General features: G+C 41.4%; 1 protein-coding gene and 1 long non-coding RNA gene across 2 annotated transcripts in view; both read right to left on the bottom strand.

The window, feature by feature from the left end:
• Nucleotides 1-3,496: 3,496 nt before the first annotated feature.
• Nucleotides 3,497-11,129, bottom strand: LOC135498882 (uncharacterized). The gene is made up of 4 exons (XR_010449169.1): nucleotides 11,048-11,129; nucleotides 8,438-8,709; nucleotides 7,931-8,005; nucleotides 3,497-7,133 (listed from the first exon to the last, which is right to left on the bottom strand). It is a non-coding gene; the product is annotated as an uncharacterized LOC135498882 (long non-coding RNA).
• A 2,978-nt stretch (nucleotides 11,130-14,107) lies between these two features.
• The window catches only part of LOC135498809 (dynein axonemal heavy chain 6-like), a 117,573-nt gene continuing 106,497 nt past the window's right edge, over nucleotides 14,108-25,183 (bottom strand). The window contains exons 54-57 of the mRNA XM_064789269.1: nucleotides 18,759-19,005; nucleotides 17,704-17,867; nucleotides 17,060-17,282; nucleotides 14,108-16,626 (exon numbers count right to left, since the gene is read on the bottom strand). Of these exons, the coding sequence (XP_064645339.1) occupies nucleotides 16,523-16,626; nucleotides 17,060-17,282; nucleotides 17,704-17,867; nucleotides 18,759-19,005 (738 nt within the window). The 3' untranslated portion in view covers nucleotides 14,108-16,522. The remainder of the gene's footprint in view (nucleotides 16,627-17,059; nucleotides 17,283-17,703; nucleotides 17,868-18,758; nucleotides 19,006-25,183) is intronic.

The raw sequence follows: 25,183 nt of genomic DNA, 5'->3' as shown, positions 1-25,183 counted from the left end.
CGTGGTACGCATGCGCCTGGCTTCGCCTGTCGTCAGTCCAGCCGCCATGTTGTCCAAATATGTCTTCACAACTTGCTCCCACAAAAAACGAAAATAATCACGGTAAGAACATATAAAAACTCTAAATTTCCACCCAAACTTTTAGTTTACAGCACAAGTATCGCATTCAGTTGTTTAAATAGTTTCAAAAGTCGACTGGGTTCACGTATTTTTGGTTTGAACATTGGTCATTTTCGGGTCTTGCGCCGCGTGGTATTTGTAATATGTAATGACCAGGAGAACAAAAACCAAGAATTGAAATTTATTTTTTGACTTTGGTAAGAATGATCGTAGCTCCTACTTATGCAAATATCATTATATCAGAAAAAGAATTTTTATCAGTAAATTAATATTTAACTCGCCGTCAGTTGAACACTCTATGAAATGTACAGCACTTCGAAGGATTTAATTCTGCCATCCATGCGCCTGTGAACGAGGTTCTTCGTCGATGTGCCCTTTGTCCAGTACATCACACACAATAAGTCCACACCGAGCTTAAACCTGAGGGCGAGCTTGTGGGCCATGTTGATTATCATCGTTAAATCCATGTCTTGGGTACCATGCTGATTGAAAGTCTAAATTTGCTCTTGGAAACCTTTTTCACCCATGAATGAAGTTTGAGACAAATTCTTAGGTTGAGGTATCCGACATGGATTACATAACCATAGACCAGCATTAAATAAAAGGCCTACCATATCATATCCGGACCATTTTCTTTTTATTGTTGTTTTCGGAGGCCTTCCAATGTTTGTACACAACAACGCACTTCCATTTTATATTTGTACAGAAGTTATACGGCGTGTATTAGTGACGCTGTCACGAATCCATGTTTTCCAGATGAAATTCGGTCATTCTGAAATCACTTCAATGTTGACAGATTGAACAGGCACCTGGATATTATAATGACATGAGCGTAGTTTCTGAAAATAAATCTGAATCTGAATTATTTCTACTTCGAGTAGATTGTCCGAAAATAGAAATAACCAAATTGGCCATTACATTTTAATAACTTTTCTCCTGAGTACTTGGATTGTTCCAGCCTCTGTTGTTTAACAGTTCAGTATATGCCTTGCTCACATTGGCGATTTAGATGTCTTATTTGTAGGCAACGCGGCAAATGCTCCGGAATACGAATCTCTTGCTCTGGACTTTTGCAGTTTGAGGCGAAACGTCAGTGAATTCTTGTCCGCTTATAGATCACCTGCAATAATAAATTTCGGCCATTTTGAAAAGGCCCTTTTCACAGGCAACGTTTGTTTACTAGGACATAAAAGTAAAAATAGACAAGCTTAATCAAGCAATTTACTTGAAGTTGCCCATGCCTTTCAAAGTTCATGATATTCTGAATGTTTTTGATGATGATTTTTTTAATGACTTTAATATTTCGTGGTAATCTGACGCTGCCTGTGAAAAGGTCTTTTCAAAATGGCCGAAATTTATTTTCATATTCGGCCTATTGATTTTCAGGACCCATATCGCTCCAGTGATGTTGATTTTCCTCAAGTCAAACAGTGGCGAGATGCCTTCAGACTTGATCTGTACAGGTGTAGTACCGTCTTACCTATGCTGCCGTATTTTAATCTCTCGTTTTATTTTGTATATTTGCAGGTCCTTCATGTTCGAGTTGAACAAACCAACGCCATGATGAAAGCCTTACGTATGACTACTACAATGTTTTAATTGACACGAATGCCATTCGAATCCGACTTTATATTTCCTTTTTGTCTGTAACCTTCTTCTTTCTTCTGTATGTTTTGAAAGTGAATTAATAAACGTTATAATTGATATCATATCTTCCTTCTTTCGCCAAAGGTTACGAGGTCAGTTAGCGCACTAACAAATATCAAAAAATCTTTTTTGATTTTCTTCTTATTTGTCTTTGGACATGTCTTTCAATAATCTCTAAACAACTTCCAACAATCCATTAAACAGTAATGAATCAATAAACTAATGATTCAATCTGTTTTCTTCTTGGATTTTATGATTGTCTCCTGAACGATTTCTTGAAAATATCCTAAGTCCAAAAATCACTTTCTCTTCGACACCTGAATAAAGTTTTTAAAATTATTCTAAGTCCGAAAACCATTTCTGTTCTGTCGTTTTTCTTCAAAATTGTACTAAGTCCACAGCAGGCTAAAAAATAATCAGCGTGACTCCGCTCCGTAACTTTTTCCATGTTTTATTTTTGAAAAATACGCTAAGTCCACAAATGCCGAAAAAGAAATCATGCGTGACCTCGCCTCGTAACTTTTTTCTTTTAAATAGTTGAAAAGTTACGAAGCGAGGTCACGCTCGAGTTTTTTTTTGACGTTTTTGGAGATAGCCTATATTCTGACGGTCCCCCTTTTTTTGGGAAAAATCCGTTGATCCAGGAGTGTATAAGGCTTGTAATCCTTTGCAAAGTTCAATTGTTATTGTTATTGAGTTGAATTGTTATCTTAATGTTCAACTATCAATACATTATTAGTCTTCAAGGCTAATATTATGTGCCAATTGAGGTTTAGTGAGCAATGTCGTCAGAGTTCTTTGATCAGTTTACTGAACAACTTGTGTAATACCAAGTGAATAGTGTAAAGTTTTTATGTGTTGCGCTGAAGAGTGCAAGTTTGATGTGTACAATTACTGGTGAAAACGTCAAAGGAGGAACTTTGAAATGATCTGTTCGTCTCGGAATAGGCAAGCCTATTTGAACAGTTTCAAAGACCCTTTTTGACATTTTACCAGCAATTGAACAGAAATAGCATCAAATATGAATACTTCTGCCACACATGAATAGTTCACGCTATACAAAATGGTGAAAAACAAGTTGTTCAGCAAATTAACCAACGATGTCTGGTAACTTTGCTCACAAACTCAATGCTGCACATAATACAAGCTTTGAAGAAAAATGTATTAATGGCTGAGCATGAAGATAAACATTCAACACAACAACAACAATTGAATTAGTTTGCAAATGGACAACATGCCATATACCCTCCTGGATCCACTCTTAGAATTAAAGGTTTTCAAAATGTGGCACGTGTTACAAACCCCTTCCGGTTTTCTAAATCAGATAGAAAAGCACCAAGAAGGATTTTAGATCATTTTAAGCCGAAGAACCTTTTCCGTTTTCCTGAAAACCTTGGAAATCTCTAAGGTTTTCTGGAGAATAGAAAGATTCGTGCCCATAGAAGATCATGAAAACCTTTATTTCTAAGAGTGTTGATAGTTCGTCAGCTCAGAATAAGTTAACTAGTTACCGGTAATCTGCATGTTCGAAAGTCTGTCGATAACTGCATTAAAGATTCATGGAATAAAGTTTGCTGTTTGCAAACCGTGCTGCGGCTAAAGATTAATAAATAGTTTGAAACAAAACTGCAGATATAACTAGTAAACTCTGAACTGACAACTATTTTCCATGTTTCAAATAAAAGGATCAAGTTGAAGTCGAAGGAACCAAAAACACGTCAGTTTTAAACACAAGTTTTATTGAAAAAACTACCAACAATTTTCACAGTACACGCAAAGAAGGCGAAATACTGTAAAATCACAAATATAAGACCATTTTCGTGAATTTCAACACAACCCAAATATACGTAGCAAATAGAAAGTGATAAGACAGCTTCAGTGCTTGTGAAGTCTTACAGTTTACGTTACAGCTGCGGAAGTCAAAGGATATCCCGCAGTCGCAATCATTCCTTTGTTAAAGTTCATTAGATGGTCTTATAGAAGTGATATTAAAGTATTATTACACAGTCTGAATTAAGTACCGTTAATTGAGGCCTAAATCTTAATCTGTTGTACAGAGTATTGCCGTCAGTTAATTGTTTCTTTAGAATATCTTGAACGGTCTGGAAGGGGATGGATTTCCATACATTTCATTTGATTTGGATCTAAGGTCTGGATTGGTAGTATGGTTTTTAAAAAGGGCGATTGATAATGATATTTTAATGCCCTGATTATTCCTTTCAAACATTTTGAATGTTGGTGTTGCTTTAATGACGTAGATTAATTTACCCTAACGATTGAAATGTGTCTGTTATTACACAGACAATTCTTGGGTGTACCAATTAGTTATTTCAGAACTCATCATCAAAATCTGGATGCGGTGTCACTGCCCACTTATCAAACGAGGACCCAGTACGGCGATGTTCGTTCCCAGCCGCAGCCTTATATGGAAGAGTACGCTAATGGTCTGGAATCGGACGCCAGAGTAGACCCAGTTAGCCGCAACCAGAAATCGGATCACCAAATTGATTCTCCCTAAACGTCTGACCCAAGGTGAGGCTGAATCGCATTGAGGTATGATACTGAAGAGTCGAAGTATACCCCTTGATCAAAGATCGACCGTTCGTTCCCTTGTTCGTACCCTAGCCATAAAGGATCGCAGAGCAGATTGGGGAGTCCTAATATCTCCTCAACCAATTCGTACCCAAGCGACCACAGCCGCCACCAACAAGCCAGATAATGAGGGATCACCTTGTGAAGCCAAAGATACAGCAGCCGCCGAAATCGATCCAGTGCTACCTTTAGTTACCAAAATGCCCGCTAGGGTAGCGGAAAGTGTTATTTAACGACGCACCTAAAAAATGGCGACGTTATTATTACTGATTAGGGTAAATGGACACTTGAAATCAAAGCAACAAACAGTAAGCCGAAATGCTCCTGACACTGAGCAGGTTATCGTTTATGCTTTTTAAAAGATATAATTAATTATGGATCCCAGTTTATCGAAAGTGTCGAATTCTGCTTTCCGCTTGCTCATTGGAAATGAACCAATCAGTTTTTTGGGACTGAGAGGTCAATTCTTGTTGATGTAATTCAGAATGGGTGAACACGTGTTACTTTTAGTTTAAAGGGGTTTTGTTTTCTGAATTGATATTTTTAAGAAACAACTTCGTACTGCAGCAGTTTAATGATGTTGTTGATAAAATAATTTCTACTTTTAATTACAATGGAATATCCGACATCTTCACATAAATACACATATACGGGGTGTCACAAATGTTTTCCATTTCTGATTGAATGTTTTCCCAAAATGGAAGGGGCTGAATGAGTGCTTTCGAGGACACCAGACTTGGGGAGCCTGGGTGGTCCATGGTGGAAGGTGTAGTTCGAGAATAGGGACCTTTCGCTACGCCGTTCCGCCGAGAAATCGATCGAGAACGATCGCGTTTTGCGTATGACGTCATCGATTGATGAGCAGCTTTGCCCGTTCCCGTTCTGGATTCCGTGAATGAGGCCTGTTTTTCTCGGCGTCTGTTTACAGTGGTTAAAGAAAAAAAATGACGAATTTGTGGGATTCTATTGCGGTAAGGCACCCGAAGTAGTATGTAAAGTGGAGAGACTGTGTTTTAGAAGGGGAAAACAAGTTCATACTGCCCCGAATCGCCCTATTAAGCATGTTAAGCGGTCGTAAATCAGTCATTTATAGCAGCATGCATTGGATGCACACGCTGGCGCAAACGTATTTTCCTTGCCTCCTAAGACTTCATTTTTGATATAAAATGCCATAAATTCATCATCTTCAATTGCGAAATTTGCAAGGCGTCTCAAGTTTGCCGCCATTTCGACGATCTCCATAGAAACCAAACTGTTTCTCGGTGACGGCCATGCGGAACGCGTTTCAGTGTTTCCGGGAACGGGATCGGGAACAAGAAACGTTCTCGGTGTAGCGGTTCTCGGAACGGCGTAGCGAAAGGTCTCTACTATGATAAGGTTTTTATACACAAAAAATTTTGAAAGCACCGTCGCAAGTCAAACTACAACTGCCACGGCTTTGAATTGGAACTTATACGTGATATGGTCATCAAGTATACAGGGTGTTAATTAAAACATTTTGAATTCCAGTTGTGTAAGAAGTACATGAACTGGATAGATTATATTTCAGTTAGTATGCAACAAATTCTGAGGGATTCTAATTGTTGATGGTACAATCAAATTGGCCAAGTCATTTAGATCAACGGCTATTAGGCCTCAAGACTGTAACTTGTTTTGATTAACACCCTGTACTTGTATTGATATATCACAAGCTTGTGATACCAAACTCCCAGCAAACACAGCAACGCGGAAAAATTATTGGACAGTTCGGCCAGCACAGTATTGTCTCATTCAATGGAATATACAGATTAAGGGACCACAATGGCCCTATCAAAGGGTCTGTGGCAGTGACGTGAAATCCACACAATTTGGACAAAGAGCCCTGGAACTTGTATACACAATTGAATGATCGTGACATAACTCAATGATGAAGGTCTGAGCACATGTTTTCACTGACTCTCACATTGCCGGCCCCTGCAGTGGGTGGTTTTATGGAGTAGTGGTAAGAGCATCGGATTCTAGTGCAAGATATCGATGATGAATCCCGACTGAACTTTTTTTTACTTTTCTTTCGCTTAAGTATTTTTTGCCCGTTTTAAACAGGAGACTTTCGTGAAATGATATATAAAAGTGGCCTACTTGAGCCAAGAAAGTTTACAGGAATGGACAGGGTTTTTTAACTTGATTTTTCAAATAGTCTGCGTTGTTTTTACAATCGTATTATGAAGGCATGGCATCTCTAACTGTAAATCGCTGAACACTCATTGGACAATAGGATAGGACTAATTCCCCAAGTGACTAAATGTACTTTCACCTTGATGAAGATACACCTGAGATGGAACAATTGTTTCACCAATGGCCAACACTGTGGCCCTGTGCATGAACCTGATCACATGTAGCTTGAAAGATTGCCCCCATAAATAACCAATGCAACTCTTATCAATTTCTTACAATTTCCACCTGATACATCGAGTATTCTGGTAATAAAAGCAAAGACTCAAAGATCATTACATTGCTACTGACAAAGTTCATTCTAATTTCTGGTTTTTCGATTCACTCAAACGAGTTTTCCCTTGTTCAGGTACCATGTCAGGTTCATGCATTGGGCAACAGAGCAAAAAAAGAGAGGTTTCGCAATCTTACGTTTTTCCCTACGTTTAAGTATTCAAAACGTCTGTGACGCACGTGCATGCTCCTGTGATTTCTCAAAAAAGAAGGGGCTAATATGCCATGCCTTCGATGTCGCCCTCGTATATAGATCACGTGACTCGGTTACGCCATTGACGCCATTCCACCTGGAAAAGAAAATATCGGAAGTTTGAGAATTTTGCAAACTTATTAACAACAAAACAAAGGAACTTGTCAGGGTTGCAGGATTTTGTCGCTTCAAGTGTGGCCAAAGGCAGAACAAAGTGTGGAGCAGTTGAGATGGCTCCCACAAAAAGATGGTCAACGCTCTTTGTTCCAATGGACAAACAGTAATTAGAGAAGCCAAGTTCAATGCCTTACATGATCTTATCATAGTGAAAGCAAGTCTTCAGATGAATACTTCCTCTAATTTACTGCTGGCTATAACTAAAGAGGGTCATTTTTCATCAGTAACTTACAGTCAGAGGAGTAAAAAGAAGGTATCATGTGTGGAGAAGGAGAAGGCTTTCAAATGAGGACATTTCCGGCTGCGTCATCAGAAACCGCCTTTTCATCAGTGTACCCATTGGAAAGAGGGTTATTAAAGTCGCAAGGTGGCGAGATCACCAAAGACGACAACACACGGATTTGACCATAACAATCAACATAACTCACAATTTCGCACCAAGGTGGAAGCTCTATGAAATGTACAACACTACGCGTGATCGAATTCTGCCATCTGTCTGTACACGAGTTCCTTTGTTGATGTGCCCTGGTGTCCAGGGCATCCACTGTTAATGATTCCATACCAAGCGCTGTGCATTTCATAGAGCTGCAACCTGAGGGCGAGCTTGAGGGTAATGTTGATTATGGTCACATCCATTTGTATTTTTCCTCCAGTCATTGTGGTGGGCATGTTTCTGCCGATATCAAAGCCAGTTTAGAGTTGCGCAAGTCAACTTACCGTGGGTAGTATTGTATCTGCTGTATCATCTGATTCCCTGTGGAGTTCAGCCGCTTCGTGTGTATGACATCCCACCTGGAAAATAAAGATAAAACAATTTTGAGAATTGTAAGTGGGCAAGTGGACATCACGGTGTTTCCGACAGTGTCGCATGCAGCTGGCGACCTGGCGATTTCTATCCCAGGATAGGTCACTATGTTTTGATGAATTATCAAATATCCACACTTGCTTTTTGCTTTTCTGTGTTGCTGACTGTATCACGGTCTGACTATCAGGATTCTAAATACCCAAGGGAACTTGTTTGTCAGCGGAGTCAATGGAAGAGAACCTGTTTGGAGAAGGAGGCGACTTTCTGTTCCGAGCCTTTCGGCTGCGTAGGAACTTCCTGCACAGGTAATGCAATAGCCATCACCATCATTATGGCGGGTTTATTGTGATATGAAAATGTGCTCTCTGTTCTACTGATTACCAGTTTAAAGTAACATTGCCGTACTATACTTTACTTGCCTCGTATGGTACTGTGTCCGCGTTATCCTTCTTTGCCGAACCGATCACCATGAAAGACTAGGACTGGGACTCGATGGCCTTGTATTGAACATTGTTGATCTGACTGCTGATTATGGTCCATCACCTAGCTAGGATTGAGATCACCGAGGGATTTCTGGACAGAACCTTTCACCTCCTATAGCATCATGGACCACGGGCTGTCATCTCTTACCACCATGGACACCTCGACCGTCATCTCATATCATAGATCAAGGAAAGTTATGTGGCCAAAGCTAAAATGATAAAAATCGAAAAAGGTTTCAAAATATGAGAAGACCAATCTTTGTTCTCGATATTCTTCGTCATCAGCGACCAAGGCCCTCCCAAAATTAACTCATCCTGCAACAGAACAGAGATTTTTTATTCGTATCACGGGAGGGTCAGGGTGGATCCGATGGCTAATATATTTCTTCCATCCTTCATAACATTCCGACCTTGCAGCACACCAAGTCGGCAGCATAGACCCCTGTTAACAAAGTTTATTTTGGCTTTCTATGTCACCTGGAATTTTGATCAGCCCATTGTATTTCCAAACCTGAAGACCCTAAAGCCACCATGGATATTCCAGCTGGCAGAGGGAAAATTACAAGTAACTTCAAATTGATTAACTTTCAACAAAATTTTGTTTGCAACTTCCTGACAGTAACACAAATATATCTTGCAAATTTAACCTCAGAATTTCAAGTTGTTCATCATATTTTGAAGTATTTAAAAAATGACCCTGAAGCCACTGTGGATATTCCAGCTGGCAGAGGGAAAATTACAAGTAATTTTAAATTGATTGAATCTCAACAAAATTTTGTGTACAACTTCCTGACAGTAACACAAATATATCCTGCAAATTTCGCCAGTTGTCCTCAAAATTTTGTTGAGATTCAATCAATTTGAAATTACTTGTAATTTTCCCTCCGCCAGCTGGAATATCCATAGTGGCTTCAGGCTCTTCAGGTTTGGAAATACATGTACATTAAAATATCATGAACGACTTTGGATTTTAAGCTGAAATTTGCAGGATATATTTGTGTTACTGTCAGGAAGTTGTACACAAAATTTTGTTGAGATTTAATCAATTTGAAATTACTTGTAATTTTCCCTCTGCCAGCTGGAATATCCATAGTGGCTTCAGGGTCATTTTTTAAATGCTTCAAAATATTATGAACAACTTGAAAGTAAGTATGGTAGATAACCAGCTGGCATATTCAAACCAACATAACTGATTCAAACCAACTTTAGCATATAACCCACTGGTCGAGTCAAAATGACTGGAGCTCGACAACCAGTGGCACTGTTGGAAGCAGAGTAAGGGTAGTAGATAACCAGTAGAGTCAAACTAACAGAACTGGTAGAGTCTAACCAACTTTAGCATATAACCAGCTGGTATAGCGTCAAGTAACTAGAGTCAGATTCAGAAGCGTTATAGGTGCGTCAGATAACCAGCTGGCAGAGTCAAACCAACATTAGCGTATATCCAACCGGTTCAGGCAAAATAACTGGAGACTCCACAAAAAGACCCTCCAAGGTGTGGATAACCAGCTGGCAGAGTCAAACCAACATATCACCACAACATATGAATCAACAATTACCCACAAGCTCGCCCTCAGGTGGAAGCTAAATGAAATGTACATCACTTGTTATGGACTAATGGCCCCATGACCTGTTCGCGAGGCCACATCAACAATGGATCTCGTTTACAGACCGATGGCATAATTCGATCATACTAACCAGTGTTCTATTCCATTCACCTTCCACCTGGGTGCGAGCTTGTGGGTTATGTTGATTGTTGTAGTAAATAACCAGCTGGAAGAGTCAAACCAACATTACTGATAATCTTGATGGTTTGGAGACCAATGTAAAAGGAATGGACGTCCTAGGAATGCAGGACCCGATACAATAGCTGTGTATTGTCAACGAATGTGGTTAATTGTTTGGTTAGGATTAGCTACATAATCGTCAACAAAGGAACTCGGCGACTCTATTCACTTTAACAAAATGACCGGACTTGGGTTCCGGGGGCACTTGGGCTAAACTTTAGAATCCCCGATCGGAGTGACGTAGTTTGATCGCATTCAACTATAAATCCATTGAACAGTGGTGCTTGGTTAGTCAACCGATGACCTTTTTTTGGGGTGTGATCGGGGCTTGTAAACTCGTTCCCGAACGCCTATCCCATTGTTTGACATCGTAATCGGGAGGTCGAACAATGGGGTAGGCGTTCGCGTGGGCGTTTCGGGGATTTGCGAAAACTCCCTAATATCTTGTGGCACCGCGAGGCAGTGAGACTGACATTTCTTTTCCATCCCACCTTTTGCACAAAATCTCCAAAGGAGTGCAGCATGTTGCAAAATACATTCGGTACACATGCTATCATCGAGTTCGACCACTGAGGGGAGGGAAAATACCGACGAAGTTCTGGACAACGCGTGTAGTCCAAGAAAACAAAATGGCCGGCCCCCATCTTCATGGCGGGAAACAGTTTGAAGGACATTTTGCCATATATTGGTCAGGGGAAATCAAGATTGACGCTCTATGCACTTTACTCTAACAAAATGGAATGTCTTTAATTGAACTTACCAGAATATCTGTAATTCCATGCGAAATTTAGAAGAAAATCGAGATTTTGCTTCCGCCCACCTTGGCGAGCTGGAGAGGAATGGCCTCAGACTGACGTCACATCACGTGGCCTCCCACCATGGCATTGACCAATCAGGGAGTGACCCGGGTTTCTGTTTGTAACGAACATGGTTTGGTAACCAGTTGACCAGGGTGTGACGGCACGGTTGAATGGTGTCGCAATCACTTTTTATTTAGTTTGGGGAAATGTGACCGCCGTTAAAGCTGATCGTGTACCATTTCACCTTGGCGAATTCTTGTCCCCACTCACCAAGACCAAGGACATGCCAGTTGACCGGGAAAACCAGCGATGCAAAAGATTTTTGATAACGCAATACAGCATGCCTTATAGAGACAATATAGTATAGACCACCCAGATGGGGTTGATATCGCCATAAAAGTTAAAAATACTCTCGCAAACGATGAAAATTCCCCAAAAAATATTCCAACCTGGTACCCAGGATCAAAGAATATAAATTGTAGGTGTGATGTATCAAGAGATTTATAACTTTTTCCTAGGAACAAGGTTTTCATTAACCCTCTCATCCCGTTTGGCTCTGACCGTGGGAATATTTTATTTTGCAAAATTTCTGCCTTATGACATGGATATACATTTTTTCTCTCAAAATCAACCCCCTCTGATCCGATTCGGCCTGGTTATGACTGCTCTCATCTCCATCGGCTTCTGTATGCGGAGATGGCAAGAAGGTACAGGGTGTCTCGAGAAAGTTTTGAATGCCGTGTAATTTTCCCTCTGCCAGCTGGAATATCCATAGTGGCTTCAGGGTCTTCGGGTTTGGAAATACATCAAAATATCATGAACGACTTGTGATTTTGAGCTGAAATTTGCAGGATATATTTGTGTCACTGTCAGGAAGTTGTGCACAAAATTTTGTTGAGATTCAATCAATTTGAAATTACTTGTAATTTTCCCTCTGCCAGCTGGAATATCCATAATAGCTTAAGGGTCCTCAGGTTTGGAAATACATCAAAATATCATGAACGACTTGGGATTTTGAGCTGAAATTTGCAGGATATATTTGTGTTTCTGTCAGGAAGTTGTACACAAAATTTGGTTGAGATTCAATCAATTTGAAATTACTTGTGATTATCCCTCTGCCAGCTGGAATATCCATAGTAGCTTTAGGGTCCTCAGGTTTGGAAATACATCAAAATATCATGAACGACTTGGGATTTTGAGCTGAAATTTGCAGGATATATTTGTGTTACTGTCAGAAAGTTGTACACAAAATTTTGTTGAGATTCAATCGATTTGAAATTACTTGTAATTTTCCCTCTGCCAGCTGGAATATCCATAGTGGCTTTAGGGGTCTTCAGGTTTGGAATTACATCAAAATATCATGAACGACTTGGGATTTTGAGCTGAAATTTGCAGGATATATTTGTGTTACTGTCAGGAAGTTGTACACAAAATTTTGTTGAGATTCAATCGATTTGAAATTACTTGTAATTTTCCCTCTGCCAGCTGGAATATCCATAGTGGCTTGAGGGTCTTCAAGTTTGGAAATACATCAAAATATCATGAACGACTTGGGATTTTGAGCTGAAATTTGCAGGATATATTTGTGTTACTGTCAGGAAGTTGTACACAAAATTTGTTGAGATTCAATCAATTTGAAATTACTTGTAATTTTCCCTCTGCCAGCTGGAATATCCATAGTGGCTTGAGGGTCTTCAAGTTTGGAAATACATCAAAATATCATGAACGACTTGGGATTTTGAGCTGAAATTTGCAGGATATATTTGTGTTACTGTCAGGAAGTTGTACACAAAATTTGGTTGAGATTTAATCAATTTGAAATTACTTGCAATTTTCCCTCTGCCAGCTGGAAGACATCGTCACCAGTTGTCTGATCAAATGGACAGACTTTTGCAATCTTCCTTGCTGTAGAGCCTTGAAGACCTGAAAACATTGTGTGATATGAATAAAGACCAGCAAATGCTTTTATCTAAAACTCTATGTACATTTACACTAGGCCTTTCTGTACAAAATCGTAGTAAAAGCATTTACCTGTCTTTATTCATATCGCCCATTGTCACAACAACACATCTCCGACCAGGTGATGGACTTTTGCAATCTTCCTTGCCATACAGGATGTTTCAGAAAAGGATCCGTAGAGCCTTGAAGGAGTGAACCTCCTCAACCTTAAAGGGAAACTATAGGCAGCAGCTAGGCAGGCAAGATAAAGTTAAACAAAGTCACCAATAGGGGTCTCTCCCCTCTCACAGTTCAATTTAGTACTGGACACAATAGGCAGCTGCTAGGCAGGCAAGATAAAGTTAAACAGAGTCACCAATAGGGGTCTCTCCCCTCTCACAGTTCAATTTAGTACTGGACACTCTGGGCAGCTGCTAGGCAGGCAAGATTAAGTTAAACAGAGTCACCAATAGGGGTCTCTCCCCTCTCACAGTTCAATTTAGTACTGGACACTATAGGCAGCTGCTAGGCAGGCAAGATAAAGTTAAACAGAGTCACCTATAGGGGTCTCTCCCCTCTCTCAGTTCAAAAAACTATTCATGTTCATACAGAGAATATATTTAGTGTTGAATCTAACATGACCCATTGCCCTTACTGTGCAAATTAGTCAGCTGACGATGGCCAATTTCACCCTGCTGGTCCTGCCTATAGTCCCCCTTTAAGCACCCCTTCACACAAGCGATTGAAAATGCTGCAACCTTTAGATTGCATGCATCAAAAATCGCTTGTTTGCAGCAGTCATCACAGGTGCCTGCGACAAAAATCTGTGGTCGCAGCGACAAAAACCTGTGGTCGCAGCAACAAAAATCAGTGGTTGCAGCGACAAAAATCAGTGGTCGCAGCAACCTGCAATCAATGTCAAACCCGCATTGCCCGCAGACGAGAGATCTTTCTGTCCCACAGAGCAGCAATAATAAACACAAGTCCCAGCAACAAAAATCGCTGGTTGAGGGGGGGGTTTGGCTTTAGAAGAGCGGATATGGACCTTATAAATGACAAACGTGACTAAGGAAAAGATAAAATCTGATATAAGTCATTTTATTTGCTGTCAAAATACAAAACGTCATCTTAATTAATACAAGTGGGTGCCGACTTCAAATAATCACAGAACATGCATTTTTAACCCTTTCAAGACTGAGGCTATTTTTACCACACAATAATTCTGTGGTGTATATTTTATGATGTTCCTCAATTTAAGACACAAGGTTTCTACCTGAAACAATGTTCAAAATTCGTATAAATTGGTAAATTTTCCACAAATAAGTAGGTATAGTTGAAGAGGGTCTAAGTTAAGTAAACTGGTGTAAGTTGCATTGTTCTTATATTGAAAACCGATGCCACCTGGTGCTAAATTAACAAACTAAACTTTTGTACACCAAATAAATCTCAAACAGGCCAAAATCAACCAATTGTGCCAAAATGTGACCCACCACAGCAAAATGGGTCGCATGTCTCACAGAAGAGGAGTCTAAAATGACACCAGGAGACAATGGAAGAAATTGATGTGCTCAGATTTCACAAGAGGCAGACAATAGTGAAATGAACAACCAGTCCGTCTCAACCTGTCAAGCTCGAAGCGACATGCGACTCATTTTGCTGTAGTGGGTCACAAATATGTAGTTCCAAATGAAAGCTAAGGTGATGGGGATTCAGGGGTCTAAGGGTTAAATTAGTTGTCTTGTAATACATTGCGTACATTCGAGCATTGTGGTTCCCAGGTTGGTTGCCTGGGGACAGAAAAAAGCCTAGGGAGCCCGCAATCACCACCTCGAATAACTGGACGGTAATAATAATGATATATCTTGAAGAACTGAGGAAGATTGGGACAAAATCGTTTCCAAAATCCATACCCAACTCCAAAGGCATTAAATCTGAAGAAGTCAAGTAGTTTTTTGAGACACCATGTATAATATGCAATTTACACCCTTGGCACTTACTGTTCTTGCACTGGACGGTTTTGATCGGAATAAGTTATGCAAAATAACGGTTATATCTATTTATAAAGCAAGCAAAATATCGTAAATATTTACAATTACTTATATCACAATATAAGATAAGACATTCCAATCTCATTACCCCAGTTTCACCAATTTAAGACCAGTTGATTTCTTCAAAATCGAATCAATGGAAAAACCAGAATATGACGTCACAGAAGCAAACAACCATTTACAGTGGAACCTCCCTTAGCGGACACCTCTCCATGAAGGACACCCTCTCTAATAGGGACACAGATTTTGGTCCCAAACCTGTCACTTCCATTGAATTTGACCTCTGTAATCAAGACACCTCTCTATTAAGGACAGCATAGGTCAGGCCCAAGGGTGTCCTTAATAGAGAGGTTCTACTGTACTTATAAGCAATATAATTATGATAATAATAACGATATCTGGCTGGAATCTGGTATTTAAAACTGGTCTTACATCGATGAAACTAGAGCATATCACAGTTCTTTCTCTGGACAGTTCATCAAATATATCTGATGTCAGTAAAACTACAGTAGAACCTCCCTCAGCGGACACCCCTCTATTAAGGACACCCTCTCTATTAAGGACACCCTCTCTATTGAGGACAACCTCTCTATTAAGGACACTATTTTTGGTCCTAAATTGGTTATTTCCATTCAATTTGACCTCTGTAATCAGGACACCTCTCTATTAAGGACAGCATTTGTCAGTCCCGAGGGTGTCCTTAATAGAGAGGTTCTACTGTATAGCATTATATCTTCAACACTGGACGGACTGAGACTAGTAGTTGTTGTTTATGTGTTAATCTCAACGTGAGCACTAAATTTAAACTCTATTTATTGTACAACAAAAATCATAAATTTATTTCACGTTTAACAAAATATTTAGTAGAAAATCCACAGTTCATTGTCCTTGGTTGCAAAGTCTTTTTCCTCGTGTATTTTTTCGAAATCCGTTGATGATCCTGTATTTCAGAAAATCCGCTCTCTCCGTATTTTAGAAAATACACTGTTGTCTTTGTTGTTTAGAAAGGTAATGTTGTATTTTCAAACATGCAAGTCTCTTCCCTTTTCTCTCTTTTTAAATCAATTGAACGTCCATGTATTTCAGAAAATCCACAAAATGTCTCCGTATTTTAGAAAATACACTGAATGTCTCCGTATTTCAGAAAATCCACAAAATGTCTCCGTATTTTAGAAAATACACTGAATGTCACCGTATTTCAGTAAATCCACAAAATGTCGCCGTATTTTAGAAAATACACTGAATGCCTCCGTATTTTAGAAAATACACCAATTGTCTCTGTATTCGATTAAATATTCAAAAATATTTAGAAAATCCACAAAATTCTCGTATTTTAAGAAAATCCACTCCACTATAAGAATATCCTTGTATTTCCTCACCGAAATGTCCACGTATTTGATAGAATTGTTTATCTTTGACAAAATACTATTAAACGTCTCGAATTCGTCTCTATTCGCTGAGCTGACAGAGCAGAGCAGATCCTTTGGCGATCCAATAGTCCTGAGGTCTGTCAGACGGGAGATGGGTGGCCACGACAAAGTTAGTGGAGTGTCCTGAAATGTACAAGGAGGTGGGTTAACGTAAGTTGAAGAACTGTCTGAACTATTAAAACGATTTTTCAAGTCAATTTAAAGATCTTTTCATTCATATGCAGTAGAACCTCTCTATTAAGGACACCCTCTGGACTGATAAGTGCTGTCCTTTATAGAGGTGTCCTGATTTAGAGAGGTCAAATTGAATGGAAACAGCCACATTGGGACCAAAACTAGTGTCCTTAATAGAGAAGTTGTCCTTTATACAGAGGTGTCCTGATTAGAGAGGTCAAATTGAATGGAAATGACCAATTAGGGACCAAAATTAGCGTCCTTAATAGAGAGGTTGTCCTTTATACAGAGGTGTCCGCTAAGGGAGGTTCCACTGTGCATGCAGGACACTCGGTCACAGATTTCACACTCTGAAGAAGAAGAAGAAGTGAACAATGATTACCTGTTGTAGAGAGTGTGCCTGCTCTCAGCGCCGTCTTGTATAACGGCGCAACATAATCTGCCTCGTCCGGGACGAAGTCGATTTTCGGCTCCATGTGCAGCATGGGTAATACGGCCATCATCTCGCCGGGAAGCGAATCTGCGACAGTGGTCGTCTCCGTGTTCCAACGGAAACCATCCATGAATAACCCGTGGACGAAAACGCCGTCGGTGATTGCTGGGAGCTGCAAGAAAGGACACATTATTTAAGACATGGCTTTTACAGTCACAGTCACAACTGACGTACTCTCTGCTTCGCGTCAGCTACGCATCAGCGCCAATTCTGCCCCCGAGCTTTTACCAGAGCGCTTCAGGTTTGACCTACATTTTAGCTTCATCATCCCTGACAAAAATTTAGCGCAGACCTGCTAGTGAATGCAAATTCCTAAAAGAATAAATAGAATATGGTGGAACGTCCCTTAGCGGACACCTCTCTATTAAGGACACCCTCTCCATTCGATAGACTATAAAGGAAACTAGTTTTGGACTTAAACTGGTTATTGTCATGCGATTCGACCTCTCTAATCAGGACACCTCTCTATTCGGGACAGCACTTGTCAGTCCCGAGGGTGTCCTTAATAGAGAGGTTTCACTTTAGATACATACCTCTTTGTCCATTTCCAACTCCTCACCGAACTTGAGCTCGGCCATTGCAGCGGCGACGTCTGCTTGATCACGGAACTGCGTCAAGACGTGGAACTCGAACGACAAATGATCGATCGGGAGATTGTATTTTCTAGCGTGATTCTGGAGGGTGCCGGTCAGGAAACCTAAGGTCGAAAAGAAACTTGTGAAAATACGAAAAACGTTCTCTCAATTACTGAAAAGTTCATTCCCAGATGTATCCATCAATCAATCAATCAATAGGGCCGTTTAGACGACGCGAAAAAATCCGGATGCGTCCCGAATCCGGATTAATTTTTCGTCGTGTAAACGCAAAAAGATCCGGATCAATGTGGTTGCATCCGGACTAAAAAGGTACCATCGCCTTGGGTGGTTTTAATCCGGATTCATCCAGATTCGATCCGAATGCGGTCTTTTCGCCTGTCGTCTAAACGGCCCTAATATTTGTGTTTATAAAGCGCTCCAATGTGTCACGTGATGTCATCATAGGAGACAAGACCACCATTGAATATTCATAGGTTTGAATATTCATAGGTTTGAATATTCATAGGTTTGGAGGTTCCAGAGCTATCAATTAGACGCGAGTATGTTTTTAACTGCCACATGCATATTTGGAGAGGTATTGAAAGACATTTGGTGTGGCAAGTCTACAGATATAAAGAAATTATTTGATGAAAAATTAATTTAGAATTTTGCTAATTTTGTTTTGAGACTTTTCTGCCAGTTGGCTGAAACGAGTGGAAATATCAACGTCTGTCCAATTTGTCGATTATCAAAAGATTTCCGAAATCAACTACCAGTTTACTTTTCACCATTTACTTGCCCGACTGTCCGGAATATCATAACAAAATTTCAGATTCACAACCCCACGCAGTATTTGATGCGTCGCGGTCAAACATTGACAATTGAACTGCTAAAAGGCTTAAAAAATCAATGGTGGTCTTGTCTCATCAATGCGCACTGGAGTATTCACTTCAGGTGGCGGACATTGATCTGCCTTACGATAGAAGATAAACGATAAAGCATCTGTTTCATACCTTGTGGGAAGAAGAATCCGGAGAGCCAAAACGATTTCGGCGGTCCGTGGGAGATCCATGAGTCGATGAAGGCACAGCGGAGAACCAGATCAGTCACCCAGCTCCCCAGCGGTTTGAGTGAGGGGTAGGCCGCGTCTGCCCAGAGCTCCGGGACCTGGCTGTTGAGGAAAGCGTGGTAGACGGTCTCCAGCACGTCACTCATGACTACAAAGCCCTTGATGGCTTTCTTGAGTTGTTCGAGGGAGTTCTGGAAATATAGATTTAATGATAAGTTGCTGGGTGACTGGGGGGTTTGAGTGAGGGGTAGGCCGCGTCAGCCCAGAGCTCGGGGACCTGGCTGTTGAGGAACGCATGGTAGACAGTCTCAAGCACGTCACTCATGACTACGAAGCCCTTGATGGCTTTCTTGAGTTGTTCGAGGGAGTTCTGGAAATATAGATTTAATGATAAGTTGCTGGGTGACTGGGGGGTTTGAGTGAGGGGTAGGCCGCGTCTGCCCAGAGCTCGGGGACCTGGCTGTTGAGGAACGCGTGGTAGACAGTCTCAAGCACGTCACTCATGACTACGAAACCCTTGATGGCTTTCTTGAGTTGTTCCAGAGAGTTCTGGAAATATAGATTTAATGATAAGTTGCTGGGTGACTGGGGGGTTTGAGTGAGGGGTAGGCCGCGTCTGCCCAGAGCTCGGGGACCTGGCTGTTGAGGAACGCATGGTAGACGGTCTCAAGCACGTCACTCATGACTACAAAACCCTTGATGGCTTTCTTGAGTTGTTCGAGGGAGTTCTGGAAATATAGATTTAATGATAAGTTGCTGGGTGACTGGGGGGTTTGAGTGAGGGGTAGGCCACGTCTGCCCAGAGCTCGGGGACCTGGCTGTTGAGGAACGCATGGTAGACAGTCTCAAGCACGTCACTCATGACTACGAAACCCTTGATGGCTTTCTTGAGTTGTTCGAGGGAGTTCTGGAAATATAGATTTAATGATAAGTTGCTGGGTGACTGGGGGGTTTGAGTGAGGGGTAGGCCGCGTCTGCCCAGAGCTCCGGGACCTGGCTGTTGAGGAATGCGTGGTAGACAGTCTCAAGCACGTCACTCATGACTACGAAACCCTTGATGGCTTTCTTGAGTTGTTCCAGGGAGTTCTGGAAATATAGATTTAATGATAAGTTGCTGGGTGACTGGGGGGTTTGAGTGAGGGGTAGGCCGTGTCTGCCCAGAGCTCGGGGACCTGGCTGTTGAGGAACGCATGGTAGACGGTCTCAAGCACGTCACTCATGACTACGAAACCCTTGATGGCTTTCTTGAGTTGTTCCAGGGAGTTCTGGAAATATAGATTTAATGATAAGTTGCTGGGTGACTGGGGGGTTTGAGTGAGGGGTAGGCCGCGTCTGCCCAGAGCTCGGGGACCTGGCTGTTGAGGAAAGCGTGGTAGACGGTCTCAAGCACGTCACTCATGACTACGAAACCCTTGATCTTGATGGCTTTCTTGAGTTGTTCCAGGGAGTTCTGGAAATATAGATTTAATGATAAGTTGCTGGGTGACTGGGGGGTTTGAGTGAGGGGAAGGCCGCGTCTGGTCAGAGCTCAGGGACCTGGCTGTTGAGGAAAGCGTGGTTGACGGTCTCAAACATGTCACTCATGACAACAAAACCCTTGATGGCTGGAAATTTTCAAATTCACTTCTGAATTTCAAATTTTTAGCGAATGCTTGAGGCTTTTAAAGGTTCTAACCGACTGGAATAAAACCCTCCCAATAGCAAGCAAGTCAATAGAACTCGATGATTGAAATTCATGATTTTATAGGCGTCATCGCAGTTCTCCTGTCTGGTCAATAGGTGTCACTGGTGGTCCTGCGAGCGTCTTAATAACCATCATTATCGCAACAACAAAGGCACACCGCCCATTACCGCTAGACCCATCAATAATCTGCCCTTCCAGACGTTCCGTCAGTTAATTTCCGCAACAAAGCTGGTCAGCAGTGATATACGGATGCCTGCATTTATATCCACCCTGGCTGCCCAGTTACCATGGTAACAAGAAAGTAAATACAACATTTCATTGGGCCGGAAGAGAGTGGATGGAAAACGGTAAAAATATCAACTGAGGTTAGTTGTGGGTTGTTATGACGTTATAGCCCATGGCTATGGCAAATAGAGGATATCACAGTCTGGTTTGGCAAGAGATTGTGTTGGTGCAGTTTCCTAGTTTAGCCAATTATTACAGCGAAACCACCCTAAGGACACCCTTCTCTACTAAGGACACCCCTATACTGAGACACCCTTTTCTTCTAAGGAAACCCTTTTCTACTAAGTTCACCCCTATACTGAGACACCCTTTTCTTCTAAGGACACCCTTTTCTCCTAAGGACATCCCTACACTGAGACACCCTTTTCTTCTAAGGACAACCTTTTCTACTAAGGACACTGCTATACTGAGACACCCTTTTCTTCTAAGGACACCCTTCTCTACTAAGGACACCCTTTTCTACTAAGGACACCCTTTTTTACTAAGGACACCCTTTTCTATTAAGGACACAATTCTCTACAAGGACACAATTCTCTACTAAGGACACCCTTTTCTACTAAGCACACCCTTCTCTACTAAGGACACCCTTCTCTAATAAGGACACCCTTTTCTACTAAGGACACCCTTTTCTACTAAGGACACCCTTTTCTACTAAGGACACCCTTTTCTACTAAGGACACCCTTTTCTACTAAGGACACCCTTTTCTACTAAGGGCCCCTCCTCTACTTAAAATCATACACGTATCTCTGATATTCTTGGCTATGAAACATAGCACTCAAGCACATCCTTGACATTCTCTTCTCAAACGTTATGACACAATATCGATATTCTTAGGATGCGCTAAACTCTCCAAACCTTCTTCGTCTTGTAGAAAAGATCGCCCTGCGACTAATCTATGAATCATTTATACATTCTCGAAAGCATACATGATATTCAAGTATATTTTCTCCAGCAGTATTAGATTCCATGTTGCATAAGTCACTGTACATCAAACATTGTGATTGCGTAGTATAATCGTACTGAAGATGGCCGTGACCACGATTCGTACTAGCTTAGGGCATATGTCATTTAAAGGGACAATATAGGCAGCAGCTAGGCAGGAAAGATAAAGTTACACAAAGCCGCCAATAGGGGTCTCTCACATCTCACAGTAGGTGGAAATGATTCACGCTTGTACGAGGAATATATTTAGTGCTGAGTCTGATATAACCCAGGCCCCTTACTGTGTATTGATATCAGTCACCTGAAGATGGCCAAATTTGCCCCTCTGCTCCTGCCTATAGTCTCCCTTTAAGATAAAACAATGTTACAAAATTTCCTTTGTTTTTTTCAAATAAATTTTTTTTCTCCAATTTTATTGTTGCGAATCTATTTTACAGTAGAACCTCTCTGATAAAGACACCCTCAGGACTGACAAGTGCTGTCCTTAATAGAGAGGTGTCCTGATTAGAGAGGTCAAATTGAATGGAAACAACCAATTTGGGACAAAAACTAGTGTCCTTAATAGAGAGGTTGTCCTTAATAGAGAGGTTGTCCTTAATAGAGAGGTTGTCCTTAATAGAGAGGTGTCCGCTAACAGAGGTTCCACTGTATTTATATATCAGTCTACACAACGGCAATGTTGAAATTTATATTTCGTAGGTATTTCTGCAATTGGACATTTTTAAATTCGAATACAAATTCAAAATTTTTAACGAACGGCATGCACCTTTAAATACAGAACCTTCCCAGCTGTAAAAGTGTCTTTATTGCAACTGCAATTAGCGTTAAAGCTTCACCCCTTCTGCCTTAGCCAACCAATCTCAGCGCTAGGCTAGGCTATTGTTGCCGGATCAGAGTTTAGCGGTTATTGACCTGCAATGTCAATATGTCAAATGGGACCACCAGATTCATAAGACGGGGCGGTCAATTCTTTATTCCCCTACGACAGGCTAGCGACCTCTAGTCCTGCCATTAGCCAATGAATACTGTTCAGAATATGTGAAGATCCTCTCAGCATAGCATTCCGCGAAGATGACGTCACTGCAGCTGCTGCCCTCTATTTCCCCATCGCTGAATTACAGGCAATGTCGGACAAACATGCGGTTTCGTAATGGCTTCAGGCTTTCTAACTGGGGCAGTTAGATTCAATCTGGCACATGTCCGAGTGTTGGAAATACTACATAATTGTTCTAAATATTTCTCTCTCTGACTCTATGGTATCATTCATGCTAAAAACAATGCAGGGTCAAAGATAATTGACTTTGAAATAAGCTCAAATGCGTAGAAATAAGTGTCGATGTCCGACTGTCACGTGACTAAAACGTCATCAATATCTTATGCAAATGACCTTGTGAGCTATAAATAGTAACTTTGCGGAATGCTATTACTGTAGTTGCTGGATTAAAGATAAGAGGTTCTGCGATGTTGATATGAGACAATCCCAGATTTATTAACCCCCCTCCCGCTCCAGGGCCTACAGACCTCTTTGATCTGCCACAGCCAATCAATTCTGTTGAGAATACGTGTACATTCTCTCATGATGACTGCGGTTGCCGGATCAGAGGTAAGTGGTTATTGACCCTGTTATGCCAATACCTCAGGCATGACCACCAGATTTATAAGATGGGGAGGTCAATTGAATGAATGAAAATAAAATTTTTATAGCGCCCTATTCCACTGCAGCAATGTTCTACGGCGCTCCCCACATACAGTAGAACCTCTCTATTAAGGCCACCTTCCGGACTGGCAAGTGCTGTCCGTAATAGAGAGGTGTCCTGATTAGAGAGGTCAAATTGAATAAAAACTACCAATTTGGGACCAAAACTAGTGTCCTTAATAGAGAGGTTGTCCTTAATAGAGAGGTTGTCCTTAACAGAGAGGTTGTCCTTAATAGAGAGGTGTCCGCTAAGGGAGGTTCCACTGTAGTTCCTCACTCCCCAAAATGACGACGGAAAAGATGCGTCTTTAGGTCCTTTTTAAATGAGACCAATGAAGTCTCCTGCCGCAGTGTGGCGTCAAGTGCGTTCCGCATGCCAGGAGCAAGAATTTGGAACGATCTGCCACCGAAAGTCTTGGGTCTATAATCGGGCTGAATCAGTAGGTCCTGTGCCCCTGATCTAAGAGGGCGAACCGGTACGTGGAGAGTGAAGAGGCTACCAAGGCAGGCCTCTCAATTACATGATTCCTACACCGTATAACGGATGTCCCCAAATGAGGTCGTCTTTTTTTTTTTTTTTTTTTTTTTTAATAATATGACCCCCTGAAGCGTTTTTTGACCCCTAACATAACCAAATCTCATCCAAATGGCCTAATTTTATAGTTTTACCCTAAAAATTATGATTGTTCATGTGTATGTGGTGATAACAGTCACTTACTTTGATTTATGACGTCGCTGTTCAGGCAAATTGGCGCGATGAAATGTCCCCAAATTAAGCTAAAAAGCAAAAAAAACATGTCCCCAAAATAGGCCAAAAAAATACAGGGTGTAGAGGTCTCCATGTAATTGAAAGGCCTGCAAGGTACCTAGGGGCAGTGCCATGTATGGCTCCGAAGACTTGTAGGTAATCCTTTGCTCTACCGGCAGCCAGTGCAACTCCTTCAGAACAGGTCAATTGGTTAACCCCCTACGGCCAGACAAGCTCTTTAATCCCTACCATAGCCAATAGAGAGGTTTATAGTTTTATAGACGGCAGATATCACGGTTGATACCTCTTGTCTAAAACGCAGTAAAACAGTGAGTCCTTAATGTCTTGTGTGCCTAGAAACCACCACCAAGGTTTTCAGTGTTCAGTGTTCTCCACAGGGTTTTCTCAAGGTAGGGTGATACCCTTGATTTGCATGACGTTTTGCCAGTGTGCAACACAAGGTAGGGTGACCAGCAATTTGAGGTCGGGTGGCCCTATAGGAACCCTCTACAAAGTTCTAGAGCAAGGTAGGGTGGCTCTTCCAAGGTAGGGTGGTAAGGGTGATACCCATGATTTGCATGACGTTTTACCAGTGTGCAACACAAGGTAGGGTGGCCAGCAATTTGAGGTCGGGTGGCCCTATAGGAACCCTCTACAAAGTTCTAGAGCAAGGTAGGGTGGCTCTTCCAAGGTAGGGTGGCCAGCAATTTGAGATAGGGTGGCCCTATAGGAACCCTCTACAAAGTTCTAGAGCAAGGTAGGGTGGCTCTTTTAAGGTAGAGTGGTATGCTGCAAAGGTAGGGTGGGCCACCCTGACAAATAAATAGCCTTGTGGAGAACACTGACCATAAGACCATGAGGTTCAGGATGGGAAATAACAACTCTGGTACAAAATATTAAACTTGCTTGACGTCGTCAACCAGAGAAAAAAATCACCGCGTTCTCGAATCGAAATCCGACCCTCTCTAACCAATCTGAATATGTGACTATCCCCTGAGATATACTGCTGTTGC

Source organism: Lineus longissimus, chromosome 14, assembly GCF_910592395.1.
Source record: "Lineus longissimus chromosome 14, tnLinLong1.2, whole genome shotgun sequence".
NCBI lineage: Eukaryota > Metazoa > Nemertea > Pilidiophora > Heteronemertea > Lineidae > Lineus > Lineus longissimus.
This window is presented reverse-complemented; position numbering and strand designations above follow the sequence as displayed.